Below are 18,586 nucleotides of genomic sequence, written 5' to 3' on the forward strand. Positions count from 1 at the left end.
ACAGATGATTATTGTTTTGCAATAAAAAAGACTAAGCAAAAAGCAAAAAAACAACCTATCAGTGCTCAAAAACACACAAAAAACTACAAATCACAAGCCCTAACCATCTTCAAAGGACACAATTACAATGAAAATCAAACCTTTGCATTGTTCTTGTCAATGTGTGGGTCACTCAAAGCTGATTGGAGAGGTGGACATTGTTCTAGTGTAAAGTCACGCCATCTGAGCCATTTAATTGGTGTCCGTCTCACACACACACACAGAATCACAGTGGCACTCTGACAGCCTCCTGCTGAAGATCTGTCTTTCCTTTGGCTGTGTTTTGTGAACCTGCTTCTTGCTTCTCATTTTACACTACGAGGATTATGACTGATTTAATGTGACTTTTTACAGTATAAACAGTCAAGAAGATCTACAGGCTTCTCAATGGAGTTTCTTCAGCTCTGTGTCTTTTGCTGAGCGACTCTTAAGATTTGTATTAGAGAGTTTTCTGTAAATACGTTTCTGTTGTCAGGTAAGGGGTTTTATTGTCTCATATTATCATATGAAACAAATTAAACTTCTTGAGAATCTTCTTTTAATCTTAACAAAGCAAAGTTACAGTAGCCATCAAGTTATGCTTGTAGCCTCTTTCATGACATTAACATTGGACTTGTGTCTTCCTCAATGTTCAGCCATAAAATACAGCATTAGCACATAAAATATAGTAAATATGCATAACTATAGTGTTAACATACACAAATATGATTTCATAAGAAACACTGTGCAACCAATTCAGAAGTATGATCTCATTTGCTGTTTGGAGAGGATTTAACTTCAATTGTTTAATCCCTGATGCAACTTTGGGCACATGATAAAACCTTTTCACGATCCCCTGAAAGGCTGCTGATCTCATTCTTCTGATTAATAATAATATATAAGGTTTACATCGAGCCTTGTTTAATCCAAATCTGTTATTTTTCTAGGAATAAATGATCACCTCAACTCGACGAGTCTCTGCAGATAAACCTGAAGTACAAATCGCTTTCAGCCTCAACGAAAACTCAGGCAAGGCATCTAATAAGAATGTGAAAATGATTGTTTTAGATGTTTACATCATGTGTTTGACAAAGACACTGTGAATGAGAGACTAAAATAGAGTTGCGTCCCCTCGCTCTGCTCGGTCCGTGCGATGCGTGACTTCTACCAAAATGGCAACAAGTAAAACCCACCTAAACCCTCTTATGTGGGATCAATTCAACTTTTGCCATCCTTTACAAAGAAACAGGTGGCCCCTCTATTTTAGTTGATCTCTGGCATCTTAAAAACAAAATATCTACCTAGCCACAAAGTCAACAGTGCTGTCAAAGTGTTTTACAGCTATTCGGGCAAATGCTTTGATGGCAGCTGCTGCCTGGGCATTGCAGCGTCAGGTTTCTGTTTTAATACCTCACTGCTGCATGATTCACTCATTTGCTTTTAGAACACTGGCCTAAATTTAAAAGCATTTAATGCTTCACGCTTCGCCGCTACTTTGCCCCGCGTCCTTTTCTTGCGTTCCCAAAAGTGGAACACAAATAGAACCCAACACATAAACACACTATATTTATCTGTCTTTCCCATAATTCCATACAAACTTGTTTTGAAGCATGTAGACCAATCTTTTATGTAATTGACAACAGTCACTTGTTAATGAAACCATAAAACGAAAACGAAAATTTTTTTGTTTCACTGAAGTAAATAAATAAATAAAAATGAACATAACTGGGAAAATCTAAACAGCAAATAACTAAAAAGGAAACTTAAAATAATAGCAAAATAATTTGATATATAAAATAATGATAATCTGGGAAAAACTGAAGCTAAAATAAATTACAATTAATTTTAATAACAATTTAAATCAAAATAAGATCAAATAAAATACATTTTCATGACTCCAAAACTAACTTAAACTAACAATAACACACACACACACACACACATTATACAACATGATGTATTGTACAGTATATATCATATAGCTTTGTGATTAATTTTAGCAGCTATTTTTATATTTATAGAAGAATGTGTGCATATATTTACACTAAATAACTATTTAATTAAATTGAAGACTAAGTTGCTGCCTTACATTTTTAAGTACAATAACTTGGATGTTATAACTTGGAGTACTTGGATGTTTTAACTTAAATTACATTAAACTGACTTTTTTATTTTTTTTATGAAAATTACTTAACTTATTTTGAAGATTTAAAGCAATGTAAAAACATATGTTGTCAAAACTTATTGATCTCTTTAAAAAAAAAAGAAAAAAAAAGTTCATCCCCACCTGGCCACATTCTGCAGGAATAATGTGCATATCATGTTTCAGATAATACCCTTGCAAATTTCAATGTATATATATCTTCTAATTGGCCGTTTGGCTGATGCATGACCGTAAACAGGCCTGTTTTTAGCAGGCTGCATCAGAGGATTCTCGCTTGGACATACTGTAGCTCATAGCTGGCATGGCGGGAATCAGTACAGACAAGCTGTCTGTCAGAGTGCTCGTTACAGACAAGTCATTGCGAAGAACATAGGAGATAGTTACTTTCAATCTGTCCGTTTAGGATTTAGACTCCATGGTCGAACAGGTGGTGTTCGAATTTGGCTTATTCGCACTGATCCGGAACCAGTTTCCTGGCGAATAACCATGTGAATGTTTACGCTAAGGAAACTGGACCTAGATCAGTGTAAACAGCTAACTGGACATGCTGCGGTGTCATGTGAACTGTGGTATGATTTAGCTGATTAGATGGATATAGATGTCACCACTAAGGCCTTGGAGTAAAGATCTCAAACATTAGCATTCTCATACCAGACATGTTCATCTGGCTTTCTTTTCCTCTCAGAGTTGAAAGATGCAGAAGATCCCTTTCCATCATTCCCTGACCTTGAGCAACGCCTGCAGGTAAAGTTATTAATAATCTATTTTGCTGTAGGCCTATGCTTGGAATACAATTACAGAGTCTGCTGCATAGAGAATACAGCTAAAATAAGCCTTTGATGGCTGCAGATATTATGTATCTGACTCTATATCTCACAACTAAAGGTGTACTGTATATGATAATAATGGCTTGGGGTCATATGGTGTGACTTTTGGCGTAGGAAAAACTGCAGAAAAGGATTAATCCACTGTACTAATATTAATGCTATAGTGTGTGCGTGTGTGTGAGTGGTGGGTTTGTGAGGCAGGGTGCAATTGAAATGTTCCTGCATGTAAGATTCATGAGGAAAGAAGCTAAATCAGAGAGGAATAGTGTCACATCCACCCAGACAACATTATAAACAACATGAAAATAATATACTGCTGCCTTAAAGGGATAGTTCACCCAAAAATGAAAATTCTGTCATCATTTACTTGCCCTCATATTGTTTCAAACCTGTATGAGTTTCTTTCCTCTGATGAACACAAAAGAAGATATTTTGAAGAATGTCGGTAACCAAACAGTTGTAGGAAACCATTGATTTCCATAGTATATTATTCTATGGAAGTCAGTGGGGAACACAAACTGTTTAGTTACCCATATTCTTCAAAATATTTTGTGTTCAACAGAGGCAAGAAATTCATACAGGTTTGGAACATGACAGAAGACAGAATTAACATTTTTGAGTGAACTATCCTTTTAAAAGCGTTCATTGATGTCTATTGGCTGAGGACATTTGTTCCTTCTTATTTTCACATATTGTTACACAACTTATTATTCGGATCAAACTTTCTCAAAGAGGGAATATTTTAGCAATGCTTCTGTAAGACCACAAGATGGCATCGGTTACTTTTAAAGTTCTCGCTACAGTAAACAGGAAATCAATTTAACTTATTTACATTATTAAAGGTAAGCATGTCATTTTTAATAGTAATAACAATAATAATTATTTTAATTATTAATTATTAATAAATAAAAATAATTGTGCCACTAAAGGGCCATGTGACACATAGTTTTTTATATACCATTTTTGGTCTTATTTTGGACAATCTATGTATGAAAAATAAATGCTTGTTTCCATAATGTGAAAACTTGCTTTTCTTTTTCGGGTGATGTCCTTAAACTTTTCAGAGTCCAATCAATTCCCGATGGACAAAATATCCAGGGCTGGCCTACAATTTTTTTAGTCAAATATATTTTGAGAATGCTGTTTCATGCTGACATGAAGGGTTGGGTTTGACATTTCCTCATAACTAGTACAAAAATGCCTCTGTCTCTAATATGAAATGCTCACAGACAGGTTTTTTTCTTTCTGTGAAAGAAAGCTTTCTTAGAAAACCTTTCTCTTAGAAAGAGAGCTTACATTATGAGGCATGAACTGCACTGAGTAGTGTGTGTAGATAATAAGCAAGCACTATCTATCAATCTATTGTTTATCAGAAATTATTGTGTTTTCATTCAAATTTGGTTTGTCATATTGTTATGATATAGGCTATTATATGATTATGGATTATCAATGCCACGTGGTGTTTAGAATACCAGTGCCGCTCAATGTGACAAGGACTGTTTAAGGAAGATTCCCCATCTGAAACCTGAAATTGTCCTACCTGAAGAAAAAAAAACACTGGGTTAACATATATGCAAACGCACAGATACACCCACACACACTTGAGGGGAAAAACTGGGAGAAGTTGAAGCGCTTAGTCGTGTGGATGATATTCTGTAGTAATGTGCCGTGAGTCATTGCGAAAGAAGAAGTTCCTGACACAAAAGGAATAAAAAAAAGTCAAGCGTCTCAATAATGTTTCCACATATTGCGTTTCATCTGTTGATTGAAACCTTCTTGTCAGGCTGTATGACGATTTTGTGTATATTCCAGGATGTAGCAGACAATCCAAATATAACATCATAAAGAAAAAAAACCAAGTTCCTCAATTTATCCCCAGTCACTCTTGTCGCAAAAGTATACTGTATTTGTCAATTCACTCTTTAAAAAGAGCAATTGTGGGTTGTACTGAAGTATTAGGAAAAATAAAACACTTACAGTTTTATTTACATGTAATAATGTCATCATGTTCCTACCTTTAACAGCCGGTGCTGCCGTGTCGGTCTCTAAAGGAGTCCATAGAAGTGTACAAAGACCACTGCAAGATGGCCAATGAGTTCAACCAGGTCAAACATGAAATCGCCTGGCTGGAAGACAGAAAGTAAGCTTTAAAAATAACTTAAAACTCAATACATGTATTCATGATGTTACTGAGATTCAGAGCTGTTAACCACACTATTGATGTGCTATTTTGTTTCTACAATCAATAAATAGATTCTGATACAGTATGTAGCCTATACATATAAACACACACATCTTTGTAAGTATGAACAGACAGATCATTGATCAAAGCTGCATTTGTCTGGAGTTTCCTTAATAGTCATGCTCTGTGCCTGTGTAATCATGACCAGAGTTGACATATGTATTGTGGTATACAGGGCTTTTTTTTTCTTTTTTTTACATTCACATAGTAAAACTACACTTTGATGAAAATGAAAGTGCACTGTAAAGCCTAACATTTGAATATACTCCACATTTTAAGATTGCAAACAACACTTTTTTTTCTTTTCTTTTTTTCAAACTACCTAGTATAGTAGTATCATTTTGTAAACATAACTACGAATATCTAATCAGCCGATTATGGCAGCAAGTTGGGGCGATCCTAGGATTTCAGAATTGGGGGGATCAGCCCCCAATGAGGGCATATATATATATATATATATATATATATATATATATATATATAGTGTGTGTGTGTGTGTGTGTGTGTGTGTGTGTGTGTGTGTGTGTGTGAATATAGGGTAGGAATAAACAAAACAGTAGGTTAGGTCATACATATCAAGTCAATCCTTGAATATTGATTTAATTTCAAATCATTTACCAACTAATATTCATTAAGAATTTTTTTTTTGCTTTCTATTTATTAAAAAAAATATAACAGCACATGAATCAATTTTCCACTTTTATAATTCAAAGTGACATCGAAAATCACAAATGGCTTTACTCTAAGGCTAATAAATGTGTCACAATCACCTGCTGGGTCAATATTTAGTTGAATGAAATAACTCACATGATGTTTCTCTGTCTTTGTCATTTACTCTTATAAGCAGTTTAAATGCAGAGATGCAAACTCATCAGGGGTGAAAAAGGTAAAAAAAATAATTTTAAACACGTAATATTTTAAACACTTTATAATTTTTTTAACTCTACAGCTGTGCAGTTGTGAAATAAGAATTTTTCAGGAGGGGCTGGGTGGACATTTAGGGGGGAAGAAGCCCTCAAAATAGGCCTAGTGATACCTCTGGCAGCAACTCATCGCATTTAGGTATGTAGATATGGTCAAGATGATCTGCTGAAGTTAAAACTGAGCATCAGAATAGGGAAGAGAGGTGATTTAAGTGAGTATTTCAGAAACTGCTAATCTATTGGGATTTCCACGCTCAACCATCTCTAGGGTTTAATACAATGGTTCGAAAAAGAGAAAATATCCTGTGAGTGGCAGTTCTGCCTTGTTGATGCCAGAGGAGAATGGCCAGACTTGTTCCAACTGATAGAAAGGCAACAGTAACTCAAATAACCACTGGTTACAACCGAGGTCTGCAGAATCTACAAACCATCTCAAACTGGTTTCTTGAGCATGACAATTAGTTCACTATACTCGAATGACCTCCACAGTCACCAGATCTCAGTCCAATTGAGCACCTTTAGGATAAGGTGGAACAGGAGATTCACGTTACAACTACGTTATGCTTTCATGTCAATATGGACCAAAATCTCTGAGGAATGTTTCCAGAACCTTGTTGAATCGATGCCATGAAAAATTAAGAGAGGAGTCCAACCCAGTACTAGCAAAGTGTACCTAATCAAGTGGTAATTATATATATATATATATTCCAGGATCCATGGATTGTTTATGGAGGGAAACACAAAAAAATTCATGACATCTAAATGCCACTGAAAATGTCCAGAGTTTGTTCTCTTTCTCATTTGCTTTTTTTTCTTAAAGAGGAAAACACATGAACTTTTCCAGATACACTGAGTTCTGATAAAGTGCCAAACTCAGCTGTTCAGGGATATACTGTAAATCAGTTCTGTACATTGTCTGCAGATTTATTACTCATAACCATTTGCTGATGTTCCCTAATGGTATATATATATATATACAGTTTGTGTCTGATTCATCCTTGTGTGGTTATAGACACTTTTAACCCTTCTTTTCACATTTTAAACATACATATTAAACGTGCCTGTCACCACACTACAACCCTGCTCGAACTATATACTTGGTCCAAAGGGCAAAGCAGAACGGATCACCCGCTGACTCAGTGTCACTGTGAGCTAGAGAAACATTACAAAGCACAGACAAGTCATCTAGACTTCTGCAGTTCTGTCTATAATAAAAATGTTTTGTTTGTTCCACGATTGAGATTGTTTCAACCCAGCTACCAAAAGCTATGGTGCCAACAGGTTCACTTCCTATAAAATAGTTTCGGGCACGGAACAGCCACCTGTAGTCGTGTGTGTGACACCCAAGCTAATGTGTTATTTTGGCACACACCTTTCATATCATCATTACAGTCATTAAAAAAGTTATGTAATGAATGATCATGTATAACATTTATTATATATGTGTGCCATTCTCAGGAAAGAGCTCATGGCTGAGCTGCTAGAGGACGAAAAGGCTTCGATGGAGTTTGCGCAACTGGAGGAGGAATACAGGATACTTACGGAAGAGAACCGGAACCTGATAACAGCCCACAGCGAGCGAGCGCAGCAGCTCGAGACGCTCCGAGTGGTCAGTCAAAAGAGACAGGGCTCCTCGTGACCTTTGACACCAGTGCGAAAGATTTTTCTCTTCTGGGTCTTTACTACAGCTTCTAAACATCTCAGCGTTCCTTCAGTGGTTATGTACTGAAGCGGAAAACTGATTTTGAATCAGTGTGCTTAGACTGAGACACTTAATCAATGTATATATATAATATTTTAAGCTAATATGGGTCCTTTTCAGAGCAGATGGTCTTGTGGCCCAAAGATGAGGTGAGGGATCACCTCACTCATATATTTCTGAATTTGTATTCTGAATATATACACTTCTTTGTGTGATTTAAGGGCGTGTTTGTGGATGTACTCGCCTATATTGTACAGTTGAAATTTTATCAGTGTTTTACCATGTAAACTGCTCTGCTGAAAAAGAGTAAATGTTACTCTGAGTAAAAGTTTTTACTGTTTACTGTCTGTCAGTTGCATAAAAAAGGAATTGAGGATCTACATTTCTGTTTAGCTATTTGAGTTGAATCAAGGTGATAATAGACGTATGACTACACATTGTGTAGTCACTTAGCAATAGGGAACTTGAGTTTCGAAATGTGATATGATCATTTTAGGATTGTGAAACCCTTCAAAAATATCAATGGCTGACACCTCCTACCCCATACAGCTAAAATACCAGCGGTGTTTGTCCACAAACCAGTTTAGCAGCATGACATGTTTGCTTCTTCAAGATTCAGTATTTTAGTTATGTCTACTCTAGACTTTTGTAGTGCCGGTTTCATTTTCTTTGTCTGACTGATGAAAGACCATTTATGTAAAAAAATGCCATTTTTGTTTTCACATTGGTGAAAATAAAGCAGAATATCAGATTTCATATAGGTCCGAATGTTCAATACAGACATAGAATAATTAGCGTATTGCATTTTGCTATTTAAGTTGCCGTTTTCTCTTTTTGACAAAGATTGTTTATTTGTAAGGTTTCCCAACTCTGGACTGAGAAGGTTAAATTAAGTATACGTGCGTGCGCGTGTGTGTGTGGCGTGGGTGGTGAAAACCAAGAAGGTTTGGTGGCGATTTTTTTTTAAGGAAGTCTTGATTGATTGACAGGACAGAGGGCCAATGAAAGGGGGCTGTGTTTGAGAAGGCGGGACAAAAACAATTTTGGGCTGAAGTCACACGACACCAGAGTGAAACACAAGCACCGCCTTGTTTTCATAGTTACAAGTGATCGCTTTAAGCAACCCGAGTTAGTATGTAGTGTCAAATTCTTCTTTTACTCTCACTCTCCGGTGATATGACAGGTGAGTATACGAAAGCTAGTGGTTTTGTTAGTTTATGTAAGTTATGTCGAAACTGAGAGACAGAAAGTCATGGAAAATGGAGATCGTTCAACTCTATAATTAAAAGTTTCAAATATCTAATTTAAATGTTAATACTTATGAAAGAAGTTCAGTTATTCCACTGTTTCACGACATATCGGTGGAAGTTTTTTAATGATCACGATCGTGGAAGCGATAATATTCTTCTATACAGATGTCTTTTTTTCGTCGGACGTAGGCTGTCTCAAAACATAATGAGCTTCCTACCTAGACAGCATATTTGGGCATCATATCCGCGCTTCGATGGTTCCATTCAAATATGTAAAGCACCTGAGATACCTTATACTGTCTATGTAGGCTGCTCACTAGGTTTTGTAGCACAATCGTAATGTTCGGTATTTATTACACAAAATGCGCGTCTGTTGTTTTTACTCGACACATTACGGAGTTAAGATGTTTTCGTTTAACAACATAAAATACTCTAGCTGAACTGTATGAGGCAACTGGTCCCTAAGTTCTTTATAAAGTCGAGGAGTTTAGAGGAAAGGGACAGACGGGGAAAATGCTTGCTCATCCTTTATCAGCAAAACCGAATGAGTCAGCAGAGCGCGCACGCTCTTGCGCCACACACACGCTCGCGCGCATGCATACATACACACTCATGACTCGACTAGGTCAAATTATTATCAGTAGTGTATTATCAGTTGAGATAAAGAGTTCCCGTTGGTAAGGACACGTACGTATGGAGTGTTTCAAAAAGCATTTCTTCTCGAGACACTTTTGTTGTCGACCGAGTGTGAGGCTTTTTTTCTTTTCTTTTTTTTTTTTTTTAAGAAGTATTACGCGAGCATGAGCGCTGTTGTTCTGAAAATAAGGTCGGCTGTGATACCAATTTTCACCTTCACGAAACGAAGCGCCGCAAGCTAGACTCAAACTGGAACAGAGTCGTTAGTGCTACTCTGAGTTCCAGAAGTAAACCCCATTAATTTTCTTTTTAATTTATTACCTTTAGCTGACTTAGACCTATTGTGAGCTGAGGTTGTTAACCAATGGCAATGGCATATATGCTTATGTTGAAGCCAACAGTCCATATTATTTCAACTTATTTTTAAATAATAGTGTTCAACAGTGGAATCCTGGTTGAAAAACTACATTACCATGATTCTGCAAAAAATCTGGAAAAATACTCTAGCGCCCACCCACTTCCTATGCTCTCAAACTACTTAGCCTAAATATTTGTGTATAGATGCATATTTTGCCATAAACGTAAAATCTACTGATTCTGAATACAGTTTAGATCAATAGTTTTATATTTATCCATTTATTTTTAAATTCGATTGTCATGGGATTGTAGTTATTTTACCTATACTCATTAAAGTACATAGCCTTGTACCTTTGTCTTTCTGTACGATTTTCAAATAGTTTTTTTTTCTTCTTCAAATAAAGGTTTGTAATGTTGTGATTCAGACTCATAGCTGGTTGTTTTTGGATCATGGATTATAACCCTTTAATGAAAATACTTCTGGAACCAAATTCTCAACAAAAAAAAGTGGATGGGCAACTGTTGCACACTATAAGGTGTTTGAAAATCACAGGGGATTATAAAATTGTGTTCACATCACAACATGAAAATCTTCTCTATAGTGAATATATATATATGTATGTATATATATGCAACATCCATACAATGATTTAGAAAAATCTTTACCCAAAAATAGAACATTGAAATTCATTGGTCAAACTGTGTGATGTCTGATTTATATGCCAAATGAATGAGTTATCTTAGTCTATTTGTCAGGTTGCGAATCATTTTAGTATACACTTGACAGTTTCCTTGAATTGAGCACATGAAAATCTATTGTTTATGTTTTTACCATACAGATTAACTCAACATGTCGATGGAAAGCTCAAAGTTGTTTAAGTTCACCTTCCAGTCATCTGTGCACAGTTCCTACGTTCTGCAATGTCTGAATGAGCAGAGGAAGAAAGATCTTCTGTGTGATGTGACTATTGTGGCGGAGACCCAGAGTTTTCGGGCCCACCGGGCAGTTCTGGCATCCTGCAGTGATTACTTCAGCGCTCGTGTGTCCAGTCATACACCTGGAGGGATTGTCATCAACCTTCCTGATGAGGTAACAACACAATCAGAGGTCTGAATTGTTCAAGGAGGAAGTTCATGAGATCTTTGGCTCAGCATTGTGGCAGAAATATTTAATTCTTCAGTGTTAATATGAGATGTGATGCAAAGAAAAGGCAGATTTTCATGCATTTGATTTCAAATCTATTGTTTTTTTTCCATCTTAAGATTACCTCAGAGGGGTTTGAACCCTTGCTGGATTTTGCCTACACCTCAAAACTCATCTTTACCAAAGAGAACGTGCTGGATATCCGTAACTGTGCTTCAGTTCTTGGTTTCAAGAACTTGGACAAAGCCTGCTTTGACTTCCTTCTCCCCAAGTTCTTTGACAGCAGCAGAAGCACATCAAAAGTCCCAAAGAAGTGCTGTAAAACCAAATGCTGCAAATCACGAGGAGCTGAATTGAGCTCGATTAACAAGGACGATGCCATTGATGAAGATCAATCATTACTTCAACCCTCACAGCCTCAGCTTAAAGCCAAAGAGCCATCTTGCCCTCCGTCGGTGGCCATTGAGGATGTCGCAAAAAGCTGTTACAGTGGGAAAGACACAGATTACTCCTTCCTGTGCCCGAAATACCGCAAGTTTCAAATAGCTTGCGGGAAGGAGCGATCCTGTCTGGATGTCTGCGACTCGACACCCATGTCCCTTGACAAGACAGATGACGACTGTCCTTTAAACTACATTCCTTGCTCAAGCAATGGAGACTGCAAGGAGAGATTTTCATGCAATAAAACAGATGAAGATGAAGATTCTCTTCTTCCTGAATTTTTCCCTCTGAATCCTGGTCCTTGCACTGGCCAGCCATCCTTTCCAACCTGCAACGAGTCGGCACATTCCATTTGTGACTCAGGAGACTTGTCTAAACGGGGAATGTCCCCTCGCTCAGGAATAGATGATGCTGAGAGAACATACATGGAGTTCAGAGATGACCAAAGCAATGAACAGAGGAGCACAGAGGAAATCGAGGTGGCCAAGCAGCTTACATCCTGGCCGGATTCTTGTCAGGCGACTCCCTCTGGCCTGGGCTTGGTGGAGAAACCCTCAAATTGTCTGAAAAGCTGGTACCTGGATTCCAGAGCATTAGAGTGTCCATTTATGCAGAGCTGTGGCGCGGTGGATGCTCAACTACACGATGGAGAGGGGGGATCCACGTCCCAGGGCAGTCCGTACTTACACTCCAACCAATCAGGGGAGGACTCTGATAGTTTTGACACAGAGGGGGACAGTGAGTCTTACAGCAGTGAACGAGTGTGTGAGGTGAGGACTGGTTGTATTTATCAGATGTGCTTCATTGATCTGAACAAACCCTTATCTCAAAGTGTGCAGTTTGTTGAGGAGAGGTGTGTATTACATTAAGTGATCAAACTTCCAATAGTTTGACAACTTTCTAATAGTCCTGATGGATCAATAAAATGGGCAAAAAAACTAAAATAAATAAAATGGCAGACTTACTTTATAGATGGAACATGAATAGAGATTGATATATTGCTTTATTAAAACTGATATGATGAAGATTATGAATATTTTATGCAAATACAATTATATATTTAAATTAATTGTTGTTGTAGTTGTTGTTATTAACATCATTTTAATAATAATGATGATAATAATGATTAATATTGATATAATTAATTAATTAATACAATTAAATGAATTGCATTAATATAAATATAGTATTACAATAATAATAATTATTATTATTATTATTATTAATATCATTATATTTATCCAAAGTTGTTTTAAAATCAAAATGGTTGCAAATTTATAGAATTTTTTTTGCATTTCTTACTGAAAGGAGCTGTATGTAAGATTGTGGCCAAAACTGGTACTGCAATCACTTTCAAATTACTGTAGAGCGGTGTATCCCCTCCCCCTCCCCCCTGACTCGAGGTTGCCAGATAGGCTGCAGGATCCAGCACGAACGTAGGCTGACACGTAGCTATGGTAACTAGAGCAGAGCTGGCAACCCGGATGCTGAAACACTACTGACTTTGTGATTGGTAGATAGGTGGAGGGTGGTGCATCAGGCCAAAACACAACATGACAACATCAACATCAGTTGAGGGCTGCAACTATCACTTTTTAAATGACAATATCCTGGCCGGACTACTGTTGTCAGTGATATAAGTATTTGAAATGAACATGATTTCTTAATGTCTAGTGACATATCAGGGCCATTTTATGATTAATTGAAATACATTTCTTACATACAGCTCCTTTAAGTATGAGTTGCTGTTATTTTTATTATTATTATTATTATTTTAGTTGAACAATTAGCCAGCCATACATATCATTAGTTACTTCACTTGTTAATAGCATTGTTGGGTGATTTTCTTTGGAGACCCTCCATTTGTCAGCATACCTGCTATTAAGTCAATATTAGAAAAAATATTGGTCAAGCGAATAATAATAAAAAAATACAGTTGGTGGTGGAGCAGTAAGCTTGTTTCCACCACAGAATAAAAAGTTTACATCTAGCAATTCTGACTTTTTTCTCGCAATTGCGAGTTTATATATCGCAATTCTGACTTTTTTCTCACAATTTCTCACAACTCTCCATTGAGAGTTATAAAGTCACAATTGCGTGACAAAAAGTCACAATTGTGAGATAAAAAGTCGCAATTACCCTTTTTTTATTCTGTGTCTGAAACAAGCATCCATAGTAAGCAAAAGCCTGGCACCTGTGGTACGAGTTTTCTATTTGTTAATGCATGTTGGACTTTGCCCTGTTCAGTGCCTTTTGAGCAGGCTGGAATGTACCTACTTTGCACACCTGATAATGACTAGTCAGACTTACAGTAAAGTCAAAAGTCCACAAACGTCCTGAATGAGGACTTAATGAAATCATTAACCCATTAATCTTTTACTCTTTAATTATCAAGCAAAGTAACATTACAGTGTTTAAAATATAAACAGACCTGGTGCCATGACTAAGCAGGAGGAATCTGACATGTGTGTTTAGTTGATGATAGACATGTTGACCCATTTCCGTTCTTTCACTCCAGATGGCGCTGCCGCTCTCCGTGGATCAGATCGTGTCTCTGAGCAGGAACGACTTCCAGCAGATGCTGAAGCAGCAGTGCTTCACACGGGAGCAGCTCGATGTTGTGCATGACATCCGCAGACGGAGCAAAAACCGGATTGCAGCCCGTCGCTGCCGCAAGCGGAAACTTGACTGCATACACAACCTGGAGTGTGAAATCGAGAAACTGGTGAGCATCCGAAGTAATCCCTAAAGGCTCAAAGGTCATAACTGTACACAAGCACCTCAAATACCTCATTCAGGATGGAAGTTTTGATCTACAGCTGCTATTTCAGTGAATTTCACAAAAATGTGATCACATTTCACCCCAAAATCAAAGAAGAAAAATTTGAGATTTTATTGTTATTAAAGAAAATACAAAACTATTTTAAGGATTTAAATAAATAAAAAAATTAACAGGATTTTATAGATAAAATATTTGTTTAAATTGTGGGTTTCATTAGTTAAAAATGCAAAATAAAATAAAGCAATACAATGATAATGTAGAAATATTTTAAATAATATTTTATTTATTATTTATGGTAATGATAATTTAGGGGGGAAAGGTGATGAAATATAATTAAAATATATATATTTTATTTTCTTTAAGAAAAATCTGATTTGTTATTATTTGATTTGTGGGTGAAATATGACCTGGACAGGTTTTTGTGAGATTATACAGATCCACCTACAAATATTTGTGTAAAATTATAAAAATAAATACAATTATTTGAATAAATGTAATTGTTTTCACAATGTTTTTATGCTGATTCTAAGACATATTTGAATGAATGTTTTTTGAATATATGACTATTTAATTAAGATCAAATAGATGCAAATATGTATGAGGTAATCGATTTGAAAGCTCCAATATATATATATATATATATATATATATAATTAAAATGTAATAAGGGCTCATATTACTTAAGTATGCGCATGCGTATATATATATATATATTAGAGCTTTCAAATCGATATATAGTAAATTATGTAAAGTAACCTGTTTCATTTATATATGACTGACAAATATGCATCACAATATTAAAATGTTTTTGTTCATGTTAAAATTGTGCAATCCAGTAAAATTGTATATGCAATTCAAATGCATAAATCTTAAAAAAAATAAAAATGTTTTGTTCTCTGCAGAGGAGCGAGCGTGAGAAGCTGACAGTAGAACGGATAAAGCTGAATCAGATGAAGCTGAAGACCTGGCAGAGTTACTCAGGCCTGTACGAGAGGGTCTGCGCTGAAGCCGCCCTCAAACCGGAGCAGCTACAGGTGCTGGCCAAATATTCCTCTCCGGACTGCCCTCTGTCTGCTTTCCTGTGCTCCTCCCCAGACTCACACCCGGCCCAGGCTTCAGACCTTTCCACGCACACCTGTTGCTCTGGAGCCAAACCACCAGTTCATTCCTCAATGGAAAACACCGTAGCACAATCAAGCTCGCAGAACCTGTTACCTCTGGGGGTCGTAGAAGATCAGTCACATACCTGTCCACCTGACGCCTCGGCTTTTGAGAAAAGTGAGTGTCGTTCAATGGTGAAACTCAGCACAGATCTTCTCAGCAGCAACCATGAAACAAACAAATAGCAAAATTAGATGTGTTGGTTGAAGGAAGGAACACAGAAAATCACCGAAGGATTTTTTTACATCTTAAACTGGCTCACTGAAGATGCATTTAAAGGAACACTATGTATCTTTTCAACCTTCATAATATATTTCCAAGACCCTTGTGATGGTACATCGACTTACAATAGGTTGAATGACGCGTCTGCCATAGCAAAAAAGAACTACAAAATTCGACTGCTTTACGGCATACGTCACTTCCCCCACCACTTCCTCAAATTTGGACGTGAGAGGCCAACCAGCGTTTGTTTTCGGCTTTCGTGCGTATGTTTTTGTCATGGGGGCTGTTTACACCTGGCCACTTCATGCGTTTTCTCAGATGGGATAGCTATCCAAACGTGAAAAGACCAGGTGTAAATGCCCTCCGAAACGCATTCGAGACGGATTTGAATCCGATCGCTCAAACCACTTCAGGAGGAGGTCTGAGACGCATTCCAGACAAAACTGGACAAGTGTAAATGCATCTGGTTGTTGAAACCACATATGTAAATTGTACTCCTCCCAAAAATGCAAAAAAAAAAAAAAACCGTGTGAGAGCGTGTTATAGGCTATAGCCAGATATGACGACACTACTGGAACACGCATCACCGCAGATAAGCAACTGAGCATATTCATCAAGACAACGTGCAAACTATCGCAAATCAAAGTGAAAGTAAGTCGCAGACGCTTAACACACAGTCATCATCATTAAAAGTAAAGAAATGAAGTGATCTTACCAGGGCTGTTGCCGCTCTCTCTTATTGCGGTCTTTGATTTTGAAATTTTAGCTGATGATCAATAAAATGCAGTTCATATCTGGGGTGGGGGGGTGGAGGGGTATTTACGACAGTGCAAGTATTCCAAAGCGACTCTAGGGGTCGCTGTTTGACAAAAACACAATTTCTCCAGTGTGCCTTTAACAAACGTGACATCACTACTGTCCTCGTCTGATTGTAGGTTGTACGTCTTGTGTGTGTGTGTATATATATATATACTTCTTTTTTTTTACTCAAACCCTTTAAGCATTAGCATTTAGTTTGTACTGGTCAGTGTTCAATGAAGTATTCCTTTACCTAACACATGTCCCTGAACATCCTCGCATCCTCATAGAATCAATCAGCCAGGATCATTTTTGGACTCGCAACACAACAAACCTCATCTCGCAGCTCAATAAAACCTTTTCTTCTTCTCAGGGGACATAACGCTATTGGACTATTATTGTGCTGTTGTCTGTTTTTGCTGAAACTGTGCCACTCATTTGAGTCTGGAAACTTTATAAAAGAGACTAGTGAATCTGGGATCAAACTCTCAGGTGTTCAGAACTGCACTTACTGTAGTTTCACTAATGCTGATTTTATGTAATTGAACTTTTTTCCAAAATCTAACGGTCATTTGTAAGCAAAAAATAATAATTATCTGATCATTTTTCTTTTTAAATTTAATGTGATTTTATTTTGATTATTGTGCTCTAACATCTTGCTTGGGACCAAATTATTCTCTCTTAAGAAACTGAAAGCTTAATAAATTATGAAAATGTGTATATTTGAAACAGACTTGGTTTCCTGATTAGTGTATTGTTTTTTTTTTTGTTTTTTTTGTTTTTTAATGCTTCACAGTATCTAAAGGATGAGCTACTGTACATCAGGGTTTCCCAAACGGGTTCGGGAGTTAATAAAAACCAAAAATTAAATAATTTAAAGCAGTGTTTTTATTGTTAACTAAAACTATTATAAAAATATTACAAATATTTTTTTAAAAGCTAATATATATATATATATATATATATATATATATATATATATATATATATATATATATATATACACAGTACAGGTCAAAAGTTTGGAAACATTACGTTTTTTTACATTTTTGAAAGAAGTCTCTAATGCTTATCAAGGCTGCGTTTATTTGATCAAAAATACAGAAAAAAAACAGTAATATTGTGAAATATTATTACAACTTAAAATAATAGTTTTCTATTTGAATATACTTTAAAAAATAATTTATTCCTGTGATGCAAAGCTGAATTTTCAGCATCATTACTCCAGTCTTCAGTGTCACATGTGACATCCAGTCTATCACATGATCCTTTAGAAATCATTCTAATATTCTGATTTATTATGAGTGTTGGAAACAGTTCTGCTGCCTAATATTTTGATGAATAAAAGGTTAAAAAGAACTGCATTTATTCAAAATAAAAAAATATTTTCTAATAATATAAATCTTCTTTACTATCACTTTTTATCAATTTAACACATCCTTGCTGAATAAAAGTATTGATTTATTTTGATTTATTAGTACCCAAATTACTGACCAGTAGTGTATATTGTTGTTACAAAAGATTTCTATTTAAAAAAAATTTGCTTCTTTTTTTTATTTTTATTTTTACTTTTTATTCATCAAAGTAGGCCTATCCTAAAAAAGTATCACAGGTTATGAAAAAATATTAAGCAGCAGAACTGTTTCCAACTTTGATAATGAATCATCATATTAGAATGATTTCTAAAGGATCATGTGATAGACTGGAGTAATGATCCTGAAAATCCAGCTTTGCATCACAGAAATAAATGATAATTTAAAGTATAATAAATTGAAAACCAATTATTTTAAATTGTAATAATATATCACAATATTACTTTTTTTTTTTTTCTGTATTTTTGATCAAATAAATGCAGGCTTGATGAGCAGAAGAAACTTCTTTCAAAAACATTAAAAATAGTAATGTTTCCAAACTTTTGA

General features: G+C 36.1%; 2 protein-coding genes across 3 annotated transcripts; both read left to right on the forward strand.

The window, feature by feature from the left end:
- Positions 1 to 257: 257 nt before the first annotated feature.
- map3k7cl (map3k7 C-terminal like) lies at positions 258 to 8,631 on the forward strand. 2 transcript variants are annotated; one of them, XM_084104424.1, is made up of 5 exons: positions 258 to 514; positions 966 to 1,047; positions 2,868 to 2,926; positions 5,034 to 5,149; positions 7,633 to 8,631. In XM_084104424.1, exons 2-5 carry the CDS (start codon positions 972 to 974, stop codon positions 7,811 to 7,813), a joined length of 432 nt encoding a protein of 143 aa, XP_083960550.1. In that variant the 5' UTR covers positions 258 to 514; positions 966 to 971; the 3' UTR covers positions 7,814 to 8,631. The 2 variants fall into 2 exon arrangements, with proteins under 2 accessions (XP_083960550.1, XP_083960551.1); XM_084104425.1 differs by lacking the exon at positions 258 to 514 and having other exon boundaries at positions 879 to 1,047; positions 7,633 to 7,943.
- A 320-nt stretch (positions 8,632 to 8,951) lies between these two features.
- Positions 8,952 to 17,396, forward strand: bach1b (BTB and CNC homology 1, basic leucine zipper transcription factor 1 b). The gene is made up of 5 exons (XM_084104421.1): positions 8,952 to 9,059; positions 10,959 to 11,209; positions 11,383 to 12,474; positions 14,223 to 14,429; positions 15,389 to 17,396. Exons 2-5 carry the CDS (start codon positions 10,970 to 10,972, stop codon positions 15,830 to 15,832), a joined length of 1,983 nt encoding a protein of 660 aa, XP_083960547.1. The 5' UTR covers positions 8,952 to 9,059; positions 10,959 to 10,969; the 3' UTR covers positions 15,833 to 17,396.
- Positions 17,397 to 18,586: the final 1,190 nt, after the last annotated feature.

Source organism: Abramis brama (genome assembly GCF_963993115.1).
Source record: "Abramis brama genome assembly, chromosome: 25".
Taxonomy (NCBI): Eukaryota; Metazoa; Chordata; class Actinopteri; order Cypriniformes; family Leuciscidae; genus Abramis; species Abramis brama.

What these genes read in the sequence shown, in the direction of transcription:
- bach1b (XM_084104421.1), top strand. Translation starts at nt 10,970, where the DNA reads ATGTCGATGGAAAGCTCAAAGTTGTTTAAGTTCACCTTCCAGTCATCT. An exon ending in TCATCAACCTTCCTGATGAG is followed by an intron (nt 11,210 to 11,382) that starts GTAACAACACAA and finishes TTCCATCTTAAG; the next exon opens with ATTACCTCAGAGGGGTTTGA. An exon ending in GCAGTGAACGAGTGTGTGAG is followed by an intron (nt 12,475 to 14,222) that starts GTGAGGACTGGT and finishes CTTTCACTCCAG; the next exon opens with ATGGCGCTGCCGCTCTCCGT.
- map3k7cl (XM_084104424.1), top strand. Translation starts at nt 972, where the DNA reads ATGATCACCTCAACTCGACGAGTCTCTGCAGATAAACCTGAAGTACAA. An exon ending in CAGCCTCAACGAAAACTCAG is followed by an intron (nt 1,048 to 2,867) that starts GCAAGGCATCTA and finishes TTTTCCTCTCAG; the next exon opens with AGTTGAAAGATGCAGAAGAT. An exon ending in ACCTTGAGCAACGCCTGCAG is followed by an intron (nt 2,927 to 5,033) that starts GTAAAGTTATTA and finishes TACCTTTAACAG; the next exon opens with CCGGTGCTGCCGTGTCGGTC.